Source organism: Molothrus ater, chromosome 13 (genome assembly GCF_012460135.2).
Source record: "Molothrus ater isolate BHLD 08-10-18 breed brown headed cowbird chromosome 13, BPBGC_Mater_1.1, whole genome shotgun sequence".
NCBI classification, from domain to species: domain Eukaryota; kingdom Metazoa; phylum Chordata; class Aves; order Passeriformes; family Icteridae; genus Molothrus; species Molothrus ater.
This window is the reverse complement of record NC_050490.2, coordinates 20,407,990-20,422,958: the sequence shown is the minus strand read 5'-3', so window position 1 is coordinate 20,422,958 and position 14,969 is coordinate 20,407,990. Positions and strand designations below refer to the sequence as shown.

Genomic DNA, 14,969 nt, shown 5'->3' with positions numbered 1-14,969 from the left:
GCACCTATCCTCAAGCAAAATCAAACACCAACACAAACTGAATTTTCATAAGTGTCCCACACCCAGTGGCATCTCTTGCTAGCCTGGCTCGCTGAAGATTTTTCTGACATCAACTTACTAATAGAGCATTTAAACAAGAATGTTCTGTAACACAGTTCTTGTTTAGGCAGGCTTGCAGGACACCCCAGGTGGGCACTCCTGAAGACATGTACAGAAAGGTATAAATGTTCTTCCAGGTGAAGCAGCTTCATATTTCAAGGTCCCTGAGTTGCACACTGGGTCAATGGGCACATAGTGTCCATTAAGAGTGACACTGCCAGTATTGTTCCTTTTCACACTGAAGGATCTTTCTGAGGCTGTTTCTGGAGCTCCAGAGCTCTCCCCTGCACTGCAGCCATTCTCATCATTATGGTGTCAGTGCTGCCAGTTTCCAGCCAGTTCAGAGCCCCATTGTGCTGGTACTGTATACAATAAAGCTCTGCCTCAGAACCCGACATCTGAAAGACACTAAATAGAACAAGCAGTACCAAGGGTACAGTGTTCCAAAATTAACAAGAAATTTTAGCCTCAGCTCCTACGGGCATTCTTTGTCACTGCAGTTGTTCTCAATCATCCCTGCTGCTTTCTTTTCCCAGGTGACATTGATCCCAACACATGATACTGAGGTAACACGAGAATGGTATCAACAGACCCATGAGAAACAGCAGGAGCTAAACATCATGGTACTGGCAAGCAGCAGCACTGTTGTGATGCAGGACGAATCTTTTCCAGCCTGTAAGATTGAATTCTAGATCTTCCACGTTTTGTGTTCATCCATTGATTCTTCAGTCACCGATGCAACATGAGAGACACCATCTAATCACAGTCCAGTTCTTCTCTGGTTTAGTCCTCTACATGGTTCCCATTTGTCAGGCAATCGGGTATCCATCTTGCTCAGCACTGGATGCCGTGAGGAAGAAGTGCAGGGCTCTGTAATTTTCTGGACTGAGCTAAGAGTTTGTGCAAGAGCAGTTGCAGGCCAGGGGCACTTTCACCTTCCCTGCTTTATTCTGCTGCCTGTACAGTTTCTGTAGACTATCTTGGCTGCCTTGCTGCTGTGAGAGCTTGTTCTACTCTCTTCCTGGCTGCCTTGCCATTTAACCTCTAGCACGATGAACCTCACCTTTCTGGTGAGGGCTGAAGTGCTGCTGCTGCATGCAGAGTGCATGGGAGGCAGGGGGCAGAGGCGAAATTTAACTTGCAAAGAAAGTGCACCAGGGAGATGAGGGAAGACAAAACCCTCTGAACTGTAATGTGACAGTGAAGGTCATTCTTCCATCTCCCCTCCTGAGCATACAGGAGGTGTTCTGAGCAAGGGGACCTGTGCTCCAACTAGGCACGACCACCACATGCCAGCTTGGCAAATTTCTGTCCCAAGTACTCACCTGTGGCATCCTGCAGCACCTGTTTGCTGTGCTCAGGGAGCTGGGATGAAGGATCATGGCAGTGGGAGGGGAGGGTTCGGCACATTCCTAACCTGCTAACTTGAGCTTCGCACACAGCAGCCAACTGACTCCTGCACACCAGGAGTGTGGCAGGAGGAGGCACAGAGAGGCTGCGGCCTAAGCAGTTACACACAAAGAGCATCCAAACGCACAACTACAGCCCCCTCAACAGCAGAAGGGCTGAGAAAACCTTGGCCAGGCTTGGCCCGGGCTGTACAAGAAACCTCCCTGTCCCTAAACCAAAGGCTCTGGAGGACGGTGGCGAGGCAGCTGAGGGGCACGCAGGCCATGCTGGGGGAGGCTGGTGCCCAGCCACTGTCGCTGTGCTGCGCCAGCTTGCACGCAGCAGCCATCGCCTCGCTGCCTGTGTGCCAGGCTCCAAGCCTTATAGTTGTGTTCAAGCTTTTTGTTGTCCCCCCAAGTATCCAGGATGTGGGGAATACAATTGTGGTGTGAGGGAAGAGAAGGCCCTTCCCAAAATACTCGGGAAAAAGTAGTTTAGCAAGTGTAGTCATTCTCAGTTCCCTCACACTGTGGCAGGGATGTGTTGACAGTGCAGGTGAGGTGCTGCTCGTCCATGTGGTGTCACCTTGCAGCTTGTTCCCTGGCCTGTGCATCACTGTGGGTATCTGTCCTTGCTCTCTGGACGCCCTGGCAGGAACAGGAATGTGTGCAGTGAGTGCATTGTGGCTACTGAACAGCCACCCAGAACCTCCTTGGCACACAGACCTGTTTCAGTGTGGGAGACACGTTCTCCCAGCAGGGAGTGGGGTGTTCAGGTGCACTGTACCTGCAGCATCCGTGAGCCTTTGCCACGTCCAAGAGAACTGACAGAGGATCTTACCACAAAGATAGCTTTTCTGTAAGACAAAGAGAGTGGCAGCAGGCTGTGCTCTGGGAAAGAAGGAATGAGATGGAAAGCTGTGCTGCAGTGGTTGTCAGTCAGCACAAAGTATTTCCATCCTCTGTGACACCCACTGTGCTTGGCCCTGAGCAGAGGGCTGACTCCACCACGAGCATCCTCGGGCCCTGTGTTGCACTAGCCTGGGACACTTCAGTCACAGTGCTAGCTTTCTGGCAGGTGACACGAAGAAAATGCTGCTTAGAAACCTGCTCCTAGCACTAAAATGGAGTTTCTAGGGAAATGGTCTATTTTGCATTTTAATTTATATATTTATTTTTTTAACGTTAAGCTGCATTTTGTGTTAATAATTTAATTTATACATGTTAACATGATACCATGTGCTTTTAGTGTCAGTTCAGAGGTTTTCTCAGTACAAATACTAACATGCTGCAATTTAAACAAATGAAAAGACCATAGAGAACTTGTGGGCAGCAAAAATGTCTCTGCAAGGCGGTGTCTAAAACCCAGCAGCTGTAGGACAAGGCCTGAGGCCAGCAGCCTCCCCAAGGCACAGCCAGCTCTTTGGCTATGGCCCCTGTTAGGAGCATGTGAGCTTACTCAGGGCTTTAGCAAATTCCTGCCCTGTGCTGTGTTCATTTTAACCATGGAATCACACTGTGTCTGCCAGCCAGCATAAAAAATGTCATTCTCTGCACCCTGATGGGGTCAGCATTCATGAATGTTGGTTCTGGCAATTGCAGGCACTAAAACACCTGCCCCTGCCCCTCCCTGGAATGCTGGGTGGCTTTGCCTACTGTGCTTTGGGGAGACCCTGGCCCACTTGCCACGGTGGCAGCTGCAGGATGCCAGACACCAGAGGCACAAGCATGGCCCTCACTGGCTCCTGGGATCCCTCTGCGTAGCTAGATGTAAAAGCTAATGCACTAACTTTAGATAGACCCACACATGAATGTTTTCTCAATTTTAAACTTGAAGCAATTCTGACTAAGCAGCAGTAATAGCGAGGCTTTGTGAGGTACCTGCATCCTCCAGGCAGGAGTGTGGCCACTGGTGGATTCCAGGAGGAAGGCTGCCCTCCATGCTCTGCTCCTGCCCTCTGCAGCTCTGCTGCTTGGCTACCTTTATCCTACACCAGTTTGCTTCCCTGTCCTCAAGGCTCCACATTTTTTTTTCAGTTTTTGTTGCAGTCTGTTCTGCCTTGAGCTTCTCTCATTCCCTATCTCCCTCTCTCCTCCACTCCCTTCCATCTTAAAAAAACGATGGGGAAAAATGACTTAGGAAAATGCTGATTCATAGAGTCTGGCCCTGCTCAGGCCACAGGAGCCAGCAGGACCCACCTGGAGCCAGAGGTAATACAACACTATAGAGAGAAACAGTTAAACTCTGCTTTTGCTTGTTTCTGCATGTGGGCAACAACGCGTAATCTTCCTGTATGTAATAGGTAAAAAATACTATTTTAAACCTATAATTAAAAAAGTGAACGTCTTAACTGTATTGAAATGGCATCTTGTGCTCCTAGCTTCTTCTATGCTAAATGTTTTAAGAAGAGAGCCCTGATTCTTTTCTTCAGCATCACATTTCTATTTGAATTTAGTTCCTTGAGTTCTGTCCTTTTGCCCATTTTTATGTGAAACACTGTAACTAACTGCTGTCAAGAGAGGAGCCCAACACATTAAAAATAAAGCCACATTAATTGCGAATGAGAACATCTCCAGTGGTTTCCAACTGTTCTTTCAGTGAGCCCACGCTTGCAGGCAGGAGCACACAGACATGGCTGCTGTGCCACCCTCCAATGCCTCCCAGCTTAGGCGAGCCCCAGCTTTTCCACCAACACCCCACCTTCACCAGCAGCTGCTAAACTTTGCTGTGACTTGGAAAGGGACATGCACATAAGGCCACAGAGCCTGCTCGGGACAGCCCCCGCCCCTGGCCTTAGCAGGGTAACTGTGGGTCCCTCCTGGGGAACATCTGGGACAGCTGGCTAAGGGCTGTAGGGGGGAAAGCAGCTCCTGATAATCCAGTGAGGAGCCTGTCTGCCATGCAACACCATCACCCCTCACAGTTCCAGAATCATGCATTCCATTGCAGCCCTCCACCTGTCCCTGCACTTCTTGGGAATGGCAACTCTCTGAGCTGCAAGGGTCTCTGGCCCTGTAGCAGGCAGGACACCTGCTGGCGTGGGACCTGGGCACAGGCATGCCAGGGATTCCATGCCTGACCCACTGCAGCAGTTGGGCTTTGGCACCTCTGCAGAACTTCAACCTGACCTCCAACAAGGGAACGCTCTTCCAGCTCCTTACCAGAAAACTGGGACAGTTGCTGCTCTGCCTATGGTGGAACACAGTCAGGAGAGGCTGATGCCCAGTTAGTTCTGTTCCTGCCTGCCTGTCCTCAGAAGGAAACAATGGCACAGGTGGATGCCAGGAAAAAAGAAAGCAGGTTCTGTGCTACAGTCCTCAAGAGAGAGGCCATCATTGTCCCAGACCACACCACAGCTTGTGCAGGCCCTGGTGGAGACCTCAGGGCAGCTGCCAAACCTGCTGCTGATGGGAGGAACATGAACTGTTACCATAAACCAGGAACTACTTCCACACACAGCTAATGAGCACTGTCTCTGGTCTGACTCCAGCTAACCAAGGTCCTGTGACTGCAGTGCATTTCCCAAAGGTGTGCAGTGACAAGCATCAGGCTCTGTAGGGGTCAGCACCTGAGAGCCACAGCCCCACCCCAGAGGGCCCTTCTCCATGCCCCTCTCAGGAATGACCCCTTGCAGCAGGTGCTGTTGGGCCCCTTGTGGCAACCACCCTGCCCTGGCACTGTCCCTGGACAGAAACACACAGGTCCTGGCAGGAGATGTGGCTGGTGCTCAACAGGGACGTGGCTGCCAGAGCAGTGCTGGACACACCATTCCAGTGTCCTCATTCTACCACAAACGCCCCTGAGACCTGGGAAGCCAGGAGCTCTTCCCCAGCATGACCAGTTCTCCCATGCAGGAAAAAGGTTTTTTTTTCCTGGCCTGGAGCCTGTGCTTTTACAACAGGTCTGACTCCAGCCACAGCTGCTCTTCCAGGACAAGAGAGCATGAGCAGGGCTTACTGTTCCAAGCACCTGCAAGCTTTGGCACATACACACTGCTGCCAAGTCAGCATCAGAGACAGAGAGACACTGAACCCACAGCATAGATTTACTGTGAACACACATTGTCACAACACAGCATAGAGATCTTTGGGCACAGCTTCACAAAAACAGAGATCCTAGCTACAGACAGACACGCAGACTTGTCCATAAATACAGGAGGAGTGGGAAGCACAGCCCCGGCCGGCACTCAGGATGCGGCAGGGACACCCGTATCAATCTTGCCCTCAGGCTTGTGCTCACAAGGCGTTTACATAAATATCCATTAAATACTTTTCATTTTATATAATAAAGATTTCTCCTTATTGGTTTCTAATAGTCCTGAATTATCAAAATAGCAGTTTCTTCTAATCCCTGTCACCAAGACCTCAGAGCTGTACCCTGCCTGATCCTTGGGGACGAGAAAAAACAATTGTGTGTGTCTTCCCTGCACACCTCTCTCAGGCTGGATCCCCAGGCTCCTGCCTGCCCCAGTCCAGCAGGGAAACATCCAAGGCCATGCCAAAGGGATGTTTCCTTGCAAGTGGCAGTCAAACCTGATACCCTCACTACCCTTCTTTTCCACACTCATTCAGAATGCTTTCTGCTTTTGCTAGTTTTCCTACCATGGACTCTCTGGACCTGATTTTGGTGGCCAGCAGTGGGATTTCAGAGAGGAAGAAGGAAGAAACAGAGAGGAGGTTGGTGGTTGTGATGGATCTGATTAATTTGGGCCCAGAATGCCTTTCTCTGAAGGCTGTGGGCCAAAAGGTCAGGAGGATCTGTCCTCTTTGGACTTACCACCCTAAAAGCCTTGGCTGTACCAGTCCTCTAATGCTGCTGTCCCAGTGAGCACAAAGCCCTTGGGACACCAAGGCAGCACCATGTCCCTGCTCCATGAAGGTGCCATGCCAGTACCAAGACTGCATTGTTGTTCATTTAATGAGGCAAACATTCTTGCTGAATGGCAAAGAGCTGGCTTGTGGAGGAGCAAAGCAGTCTCTTCCACACCACAGAGTCCTGTGGCCCTGGGACGTGGCTTCCTCTCTGCCATGCACCGCCAGCTGCGTGAGGTGCCATGCAGGAAGTCGGGCTGCTTTCAGGCTTAGAAGAGCTTGCAGTGGACTGTCCAGTAAGCCACTAAATTTGCTGATCCTTCTGACACAGCAGCTGCAGTTCCTCCACATTCTTCTCAGGAGTCAGTGGCTGCACCTGGCACTGGTGACCAGAGAAAAGCTGGTCTGACAGAGCACTGTCCCCCAGCAGCTCCTTGCCTGTATGCTCTGGGTCCAACACCTCTCCCAGCAGCTCCTCTTCACAGGGCACCAGGATCTCCTTGGACAGATCCAGGCCAGTCATTCCCCTGGGAGACCCCTTACCTGGCTTCGCTGTCTCCCCAGCCAGCCCCAGGTCAAATCCTTCACCACACTTTAGGTTTCCTATGTTACTTGGCTCTAACATTTCCCCAGATGATTTTTCTTCATCCCGCTCCCCCATGCTCTTCTCTTCTGGGTTAGTGTCCTCCCCTGCCAGCTCCTTCTTGCACAGCTCCAGAATCCTGCCTGGCTCTGGGCCCTTATTCCAGATCAGGGTCTCCAGGGCACTTGGCTCTGCTACTGGCAGCCCAGACACACCCTCCTGCACGTCAAGCTCTCCGCGTGGAGCTTGACTCTCCTCCTCCTGCTCAGGGGACTGGCTAATCAGCTGCTCCTCACTTTTTGGGGGGCTGATGGAAAGTTTCTCAGTGAAGCTGAAACGAGCACAGTTGTCCACAGAAGTTGGGGAGGACGGGCCTGCACTGGAGACGGTACTGGAGGGGCCACTGCTGTCTGCAAAGAGGAAGAAAAATCTTAAAACATGTAGCTGGTATTTTCCCACCTGAACTGTCACAGTCCTACAGTTCTGCAACCAAGAGGTGAGGGCTGTCTATATGCAGTGTGACCTGTCAGGGGCTTGAAGCTGGTCTTGGACATTTCTGACAGTTCAGCTGATGAAAACCCATTCACACAGAGTACAATTCTACCTTTTAATCCAGTGCTATGTTGGCATACAGCCAAGAGTGGACTCTGTTGTTACAGCACAAAATATGAAGTGTGATGTTTTGCTTCAAAATGCAAACCAATTTATTTCATTTCCTTACTATTATGGAACAATCCCAGCTTCAACTTGCTCCTTCTGGTTCCTGATACACACAGTCCCTGAGTGTTGAGTGAGAGGCAACACTAGAGAAAGAAATATTGATTCTCTACTAATGCTTATTCTTGCCTTGTATTGTACAATAAGCAAAGTTTGAGCAATACCTAGATTGTACCTAATCCAATAAAGGAGATGAATGAAACAACTGTTTTCAGCCAGACTGGTTTCCTGGCCTTGCTGACTTCACACACTTCCCTCCCTGCCCGCTGCATTTGCCCTGACCAAGCGTGGAGCACACTCACACCAGGGGGGTTTATCCGAACGCTGGCGCAGCGGCAACGACGATGACGACAGGATTCGCTGGGACATAAAGGGGTCTCCTGGGATCTGGCTTCCAATCATTGAATCAAACAAAGCTTCAAGAAAAAAAATACACAGATCAGTAATATTCCAACAGACATAAAGGAACGGCTCGTAGCCCAGCAGTCACGAGCAGGTGCTCTGGGAAGAGCTAAAGACCAGTGCCAATTCAGAGCCATGCCTGCCCATCAGCTCCTGGGAATCTGAGGCTAAGATTTCCAGAGCTGGAGTTGGTGTCCTCATCACCGTACTTATCAGCTAGAGACAGACCTGACTGATTATTTGTCATGTAAGTGGCCTGGGATGGCTCTGAGCTGGGTCCCGTGGCTCATTCCTGGGCTAGAACACTCTGGGACAGGCTCTAGGGACTGCACACTTATGTGCAGCGCTGTCAGGATCTGTCCCTAGAATGCAAAAGAGCAGGCATGCTCCCTGCCTTGCCAGAGCCAAGCCCACCCAAGCAGTACCTGCGGTGGACTGGACGTGCGACTCGCTGCAGCTCCGGCACACGGCTGTCAGGAACTCGTTCACCTGCCGCAAAGAGAGGGAGTTGTGCAGGGTCTCCAGGGGATAGATGGTGGGAACCATGGAGCAGCCTTCAAAACCTGGAAAGAGACCAAGCAGAAAATGAATAGAGGAAACAGCAGGGAAAATCCATGCAGGAGCAGTCATGGCTGAAGGAGCTGGGCACTCTGGGAATCAAACAACAGGCACACTCAGGCCTCAGGTCATCTCTCCTAAGCCAAGAAAATCACCACGAAGCAATCCCATGCAAATACGGATCTGAAAGCAAGCACCTGGGTACACATGGAGAGGAGAAGAGGAAAAGTATCTGGCAGCTGCCATTTATGCTGCTGAGCCTGGGACACTTAAAATACACAGCCATGATGGAGAACTTGGCACAGAGCTTGGCACAGTGCCCCCTCTTACAGAAGCCAAACAGAATCAAAGTGGTGCCAACAGAATTTCCATTAAAGAGGTCCCACCGCTGGTGACCCCCTGGCTGGCACAGCCCCCTCTCCCCACAGCAGGGAGCACACACTGCAGCAGCCACAAGGAGCCACAGAAACTCCCTGTCACAGCAGCCCCCCATGCACTCCTGACAGGCTGTGTCCAAAGGAAGGGCTGGGTAATGAATTATTTGTCCCCTTAACTAGAATCCACTGCCAGCAAACCCAGAATGAGCATAAATAGGCATCTCAGCATGTAATAGACACTTTCTCAGAGCAAGCTGCATTACAACCATTCAGAATAAATCCTTTGCTGCTCAAGCCAGCAGAGTATCATAGCAAAGCATCTTCCTCTTCATCCCAGCTTCCTGTAAATGCCTTGTGGAACCAAGCCAACCTGAACTGTCAGAGGAGCAAGGAAGAAACAGATAAGTCCGTGGGTATATGGAATGAGGCTGCCCTCTCCTCTGCACCTCTCAAGTTTAATAGTCTCTCAACTCCTCAGGGCTGGGCTTCCCATTCTGTGGCCCCCCCAGTCTCCTCCAAGGACCTCAAAAAGACTCTGGAAAGAAACTGTGTTTGCTTCTACAGAGAAGGAAAAATACTTTGAAATGGAAAAATTAAGAGAGTTCTTGATGCAATCTGCAGCAGGATGTCTGCCCACCACACCAATAGGACAAAACTGACCCCTGCAGCTTGGCAGTACCTCAGGAGAAGCCCTGGAGCACCTGTTTGTGTACTGCAGACAGTTGTTCCAGTCACCTCCAGGACAGGCTCTGCTCCAATATCCTCACCTAACCCAGTTCTGCAAGAGGCAAGGAGCATGAGCCATGAAGGTGCTCACTGCAATAAATAACAGTTGGTGGAGATAAAGAATCCTCCAGAGAGTTCACAAGGTTACCTACGCCACAAAGGACCTACAAACATAATTCAAGACAAAAAGGATAACAAATCCTCGGCTAGGATGAAGAAACATAAGACAGAAAAAAGACCACATTCTTGTGTCTGTTGCTGAGAAGTCCTGAGAGTGGAAGTGCTGAGCAAGGAAGAATGTACGTCCTCTATTTTATCAGAGGCCTCCTGGGAGACAGAGCTAAACGAAAAAGGTGAGGGCAAATCTTAAAATGGTCACGGGAGATGGTTGTGGAGCAGCCCAGTTTGAGGCTAATGTCATTTCACAACAGAATCTGGTTTGAGAGGGGCCAAAGTTGGCTCAGGTATTGGGGTCTCCAAAAAAAAAGGAAGTTTAAATATAAGATAGGGCAAAGCAATGTTACAAGATACACTAGGGGCACAAATGGGGATCTGAGTGCTTGGGCTCCCCTCTAGTAAGATGAGGAAATCAAAGGTCCAGCAATAAAAGAAACATTAGACACTGACACACAGCTGATGTGAAATCATATACTTGTATCCCCAAAGTGCCTGCTCATGCAACTCTGCACAGCGCTGTGGCACTGCACCAGAGTAAAATGGCCAAAGTTTCCTCTTTCAAGGTGGAGGAGTACCATGTTCAAGGAATCCTTTTCATTTGTGTACGGGACCCCACCTCCCTGCACACCTCCCTGGACCTGCTGAGCTGCTGGGGAAGAGGCAAACAGTGGCTCATGCCTCCACAGCACAGCTAAGGCAGCAGCTACCACCACGGATCACAATCCCTATGTGTCTCCAGTGAAGGCTCCAACCACTGCTGCACCACACACAGTTAGCAAAGACTCAACACCTTTGGAAAAGGGCAAGAAAAATAAAATGTGACAGCAAGCCACAGGAACCATCCTTGACTGCCAGTTACTCTGTGCTGACTGTGCAGCTGCTGCTGCTGCTCCCCCAAACTCTTTCCTGGGGCCTGAAGGGCAGGAGTCTGTGATGCAGGCAATGGCACGAGAAACTGGACAGAATTCCACCCATTTTGTACCAACATCCAACAGCAGCGCACAGAGGAAGTTCTGCGTGCCAGTGTTCTGCATGCCAGTTCTTCTGGACTGACGAAGCACTTGTCCAGTCTCAGCACAAACAAAAGCATTCACCAGGCTCCTCTCTGACATGCATCATCAATCCACCCCTATTTTCCTGGACGAACTCCAACATGCCACATGTATATTGTACATGAAGGATCACAAGTCTAGACAGCACATGTGACTGTCTAGTCACATGCTCCAAATATCAGTGACCCACAGCTCAGAATTGCTATGGACATTATCTGTCTCTTCCATATTCTCGTTTACCCTTGAACTCAGTTAAGCTCCCAACATCCCCAGGTACCATGGTACGGAGCTTGAAAAAAACCCACTTCTGTCCAAAGTATCCCAACTCACTCCATTAGAAACCTTCTTGCTCCTGGATCTACACGAAACTGTGGATCCCCACCCCCTCCCTCAGGCCACTCAGACCACTATTACAAACAGCCTTCCCAGATTTCTAATTTTGCAAATTTCTACCTTTTCCACCTTGTCTCAAGTGATGATGGTCAGATCAGAGCCCACTATTTCATATATAATAGTTTTGGGCTGTTTCCCTTTGTAATTTAAATTCATTTACACTGGACATCACTGCTACTTTCCTGCTCATCATCACAGGACTGCTCTCTGTCCACAGCTGACCTTTGGCTTCAGTACCAGAGGGATTCACTACCAATATGAACTTACTTCACACGTTTCTTTTCCCCAGCTATGACCACACAGGTTCCCAAACATTCCTTCAGGGCTCCACTGTTGATATTTCCAACTATGGATGCCAACTACATACTTTTGACTCACTGATTCTATCTTCTAATTCATGTTTCCTTAGTGTGGATAGAATTACAGTGGAAAGCCAAGAGAGGACAGAAGAATGCAGTTTTCACAAGGAAGAAACCTGGGCTGTCAACCATGTCTGCTCTGAGAAGAGCCTCAGCAGGAATCCCAAGCATATCAATGAACTGTGGGCTTGCTGATGGACAGGGAAAACAGCATGAACTTGATGGTGGATATTTGATTTCCAGCTGGGAGGGCTGCTGCACTGGTAAGGAGTTAGGAGCACTTAACGCCTGTGTTGGGGCAGGAGGCACCTCCCAGCAGCCTGCTGTGTCCAAAGCACTGAGCTCATTTTCTCTCCCCACCTGAGCCTCACAAACAGGGCCAAGACTTGCAGCAGGGAAAGCTCAGCCCTTGCTCTGGAGCAGTCTGCTGTGATCCAGCATCTCTTCCCTTGAAGCAGTTCTTGGTCCTCTTTAGCATTTGTTGCCAGGAGACCAAGGAATTGTCCTAATTACATGTGAAAAGCAACTAACTGTCTCCAAATCTGCCTGCCTGACAGAAAAGGCCCTATTAAGGAAAAACAGACTTAAGAAAAATTCTCATCTTCCAGGCTCTGAAAATGCTTGGTCCTGCTGCTTCACTACATGGAAGGCTGCACTGTCTGTGCCCTTTCCACCTGTGGGTCTGAATGGAAAAGGGGGTCCATGCATCACACCACACAGCTCAGCAAGCCACATGCTCCGAGCAGCTCCTATGGTGCAAGTAAACCTCAGCAGCCAGCCCCAGCTCGCTGCCTCCTTCAGGGAGCAGCAATCTTTCTGCCTGTGTGAGAAGCACCAAGGCCTCCATGCATCAGACTTCCCGTCTGTGACAGAGGCTGAAAAACACCAGAGAAACAGCAGCAAGCTTTGATTGATAACATCTGGATTCAATGCTGAAATTGCCTACCTCTTCCCACCAGAGGCAGGACACACTGAGAAGCCCTATCAGGCAGGAAAGATGCCATGCAGTGCAGCCACACAGAAGCTCAGCTCTACCCTGTCTTAACTCAGTCTCTCTAGATACAACACACCCACAAGCACTCACTTCCCCAAAATTTCCACAGCAAGTTCACTCAGCTTGTGACCAGCTGCAGCATCTCCTTAATCTCCTCCTCTACTCTCACTACTCACTTTGGTTCCTCCATTACTAAGGGGACACTCTGTGGCAGCTCACCAAGACCTGCACAGAGCATCCTGCCAGCAGGGCATCCCATGGATAGCAGCGCATCAGCTCCCTGAAGGGAGCTTAAGGCTTACCCTGGCTAAAGGAAGGAGGCAACAAACAATTGCCAAAGATGGAAAGAGCAGTTACAGCCACATGGGGAGTGGAGGCTCCGTGTGGAAAGGCTCCTGCCGAAGGCTCCAAAACTGCTGGTACAACAGCCCACACAGCTTGCTGCAGCAGCAGCCTAGAGACCTTTGGGATTTGGTGAGGGAAACACTTTCCTTTATCAGAAGCAAAGCATACTTTGCACTCTCAAGCAGACAGTGGTCCCTGCTCAGCTACAAGAGCATGGGACAGAGGCAGCTGCAGCGTGCAGTACCGTAAAGACACTCCAAGTCATCCTGCCCTGAGATCAGCCAGCTCCTGAAGAGGCGCAGGTGGTAGGAGCACTGCTGCAGGTGATGGGCTAGGGTGGCATCCAAGGAGATGGTCCGGCTCGTGGCACAGTCAGAGGAAAAACGGCGTAGCAACTGGGCAACGTGCTGGTGCTCCAACACATCTGGAGGAAAGGGGCCATAGAGAGTGAGAGGAGAGGGGCAGGTACAGCTGGGGGACAGAGAAACTGCGGAGATGTGGGGATGGAGCTGCCAGCACCAGGGCCGCTGGGTGAGAAGGACACACGCCACACATTAAGCCAAATCCCTCCCACAGCAAGCAGGTCAGGAATGCCCTTGAGAGTTACGTTCCCCCAGTGGCACAGGGCAGACCAGACTCCCACCCAGCCCAGGCTTCGCCCAGCTGCAGCACAGGGCACTGTCTGAGCAGCGAAGGCTCATCTTTATAAAGGAAAGTCTGACAAGTGAATAAATTTCAGGACACATTCCAAGTCCAATGCAGTTCAGGTCTGGCTAGATAAAAGGATCAGGCTCAGGGCCAGACTTGCCCTTCCACAGCTCAGATGAGAAATCCAGCAGTGCCAAGACTGCCAACAGTGTTTGAGTCCTGCATCCCAGCGCAGCCAGGCACATCAGCATGGGGAGAGAGGAAATGGCCCAGCATCAAATGAGCAGAGGCTGTGCAAGGGACCTCGGGAACAGCAGGGTCTGACTGAGAGCAAAGTGCTGAGAGTGCAGAAGAACAGAGGGAGCACAGAAGCACTGACTTTCCCTGTCTTTGAGAACAGCCCTGTGCAATCTTCTGTGATAGCCTTGCATGGCAGGCAAGATACCAGCATGCAGGCATGCCTTCTCTCTATACACAGCCTCAGTCACTCAAGACTTGTGTGACCAGGGCATAAACCATCTGGCCTGATGCTATGCTTGACCACTACCTTGGTTCACCCATTCCATTTCACCACACAGAGGCAGCTCTCCAGAAACAAAATCCAGACTCAGAGCTAGCAACACTTATTGCATTCAGTTTTCTAAGTGCTTCATGGGGTAAACATCCCTCCTGCTCAAAGTAGTGCCAATCCTAGAGCAAATATCCCTGACTTTGAGCTTTCACCTGCTGGACCCCTGTCTTTGTTTTCTTGATTAAGAAGCTCTTTGCCATCAGAAATACTAATTGGGGTTTTGGAAGAAACATGATGCCTGGTTTAACCTGATCGTATTTGGAGCAGAGGCAACTGCTTTACAGCGTGTCTTACAAAAGGCTGGAACTTGGTACAACCTTTGCAGGAAAGAAAGAACAACACACCCTGCTGACATACACCATGTGAGCTCCAATGCTGTCCAGACATACAGACAAACCAAGCAATTGGCCACTCTGGGAAAACCAAAGCCAAGCAAACACAGAGAATAGGCTCCCTCTAGTTATTTGAAACAGTAAAGCCACAGTGACTTGTCCTTTCCCATTTCATCCTTCCCAAAACTTTCATTTTCAGAACAGTCTTCTGAATTTCATTCATCTTCCAGATTACACCAAGCAGGATGTCTTCATATTCACAAGCTGCCTTGATCACATCAGGCAGAAATACTTGGTAGTGTTCAGTGATCTCCTTTGGTTCCAACTTGTCTCAGCAGCAGGAGCCATGCAAGAGGAGGGGTGCTGTGAAACCTCTTTAAAAGTATCCGTGCAAGAGCTGGAGAGTAAACACTGGTTCAAGGCACCTGCTACAACA

General features: G+C 50.1%; 2 protein-coding genes across 8 annotated transcripts in view; one reads left to right on the top strand and one right to left on the bottom strand.

Annotated features, from left to right (window-relative positions):
* MAP1A (microtubule associated protein 1A) overlaps positions 1-4,055 on the top strand; it is a 50,658-nt gene extending 46,603 nt beyond the window's left edge. The window contains 1 exon segment of the mRNA XM_036389736.2: positions 636-4,055. Coding sequence (XP_036245629.2) covers positions 636-791 — 156 coding nt within the window. The 3' untranslated portion in view covers positions 792-4,055.
* Positions 4,056-5,515: 1,460 nt separating this feature from the next.
* Positions 5,516-14,969, bottom strand: part of PPIP5K1 (diphosphoinositol pentakisphosphate kinase 1) — a 43,349-nt gene continuing 33,895 nt past the window's right edge. For 4 of the 7 annotated variants that reach the window (XM_036389737.2, XM_036389744.2, XM_036389742.2 and 1 more), the window contains 3 exons: positions 8,427-8,564; positions 7,902-8,015; positions 5,516-7,292 (listed from right to left, as the gene is read on the bottom strand). In XM_036389737.2, coding sequence (XP_036245630.1) covers positions 6,604-7,292; positions 7,902-8,015; positions 8,427-8,564 — 941 coding nt within the window. In that variant the 3' untranslated portion in view covers positions 5,516-6,603. Of the gene's footprint in view, positions 7,293-7,901; positions 8,016-8,426; positions 8,565-13,226; positions 13,407-14,969 lie in introns of all 7 variants that reach the window. The other 3 variants (XM_054516264.1, XM_054516265.1, XM_054516263.1) reach the window with 1 other exon arrangement.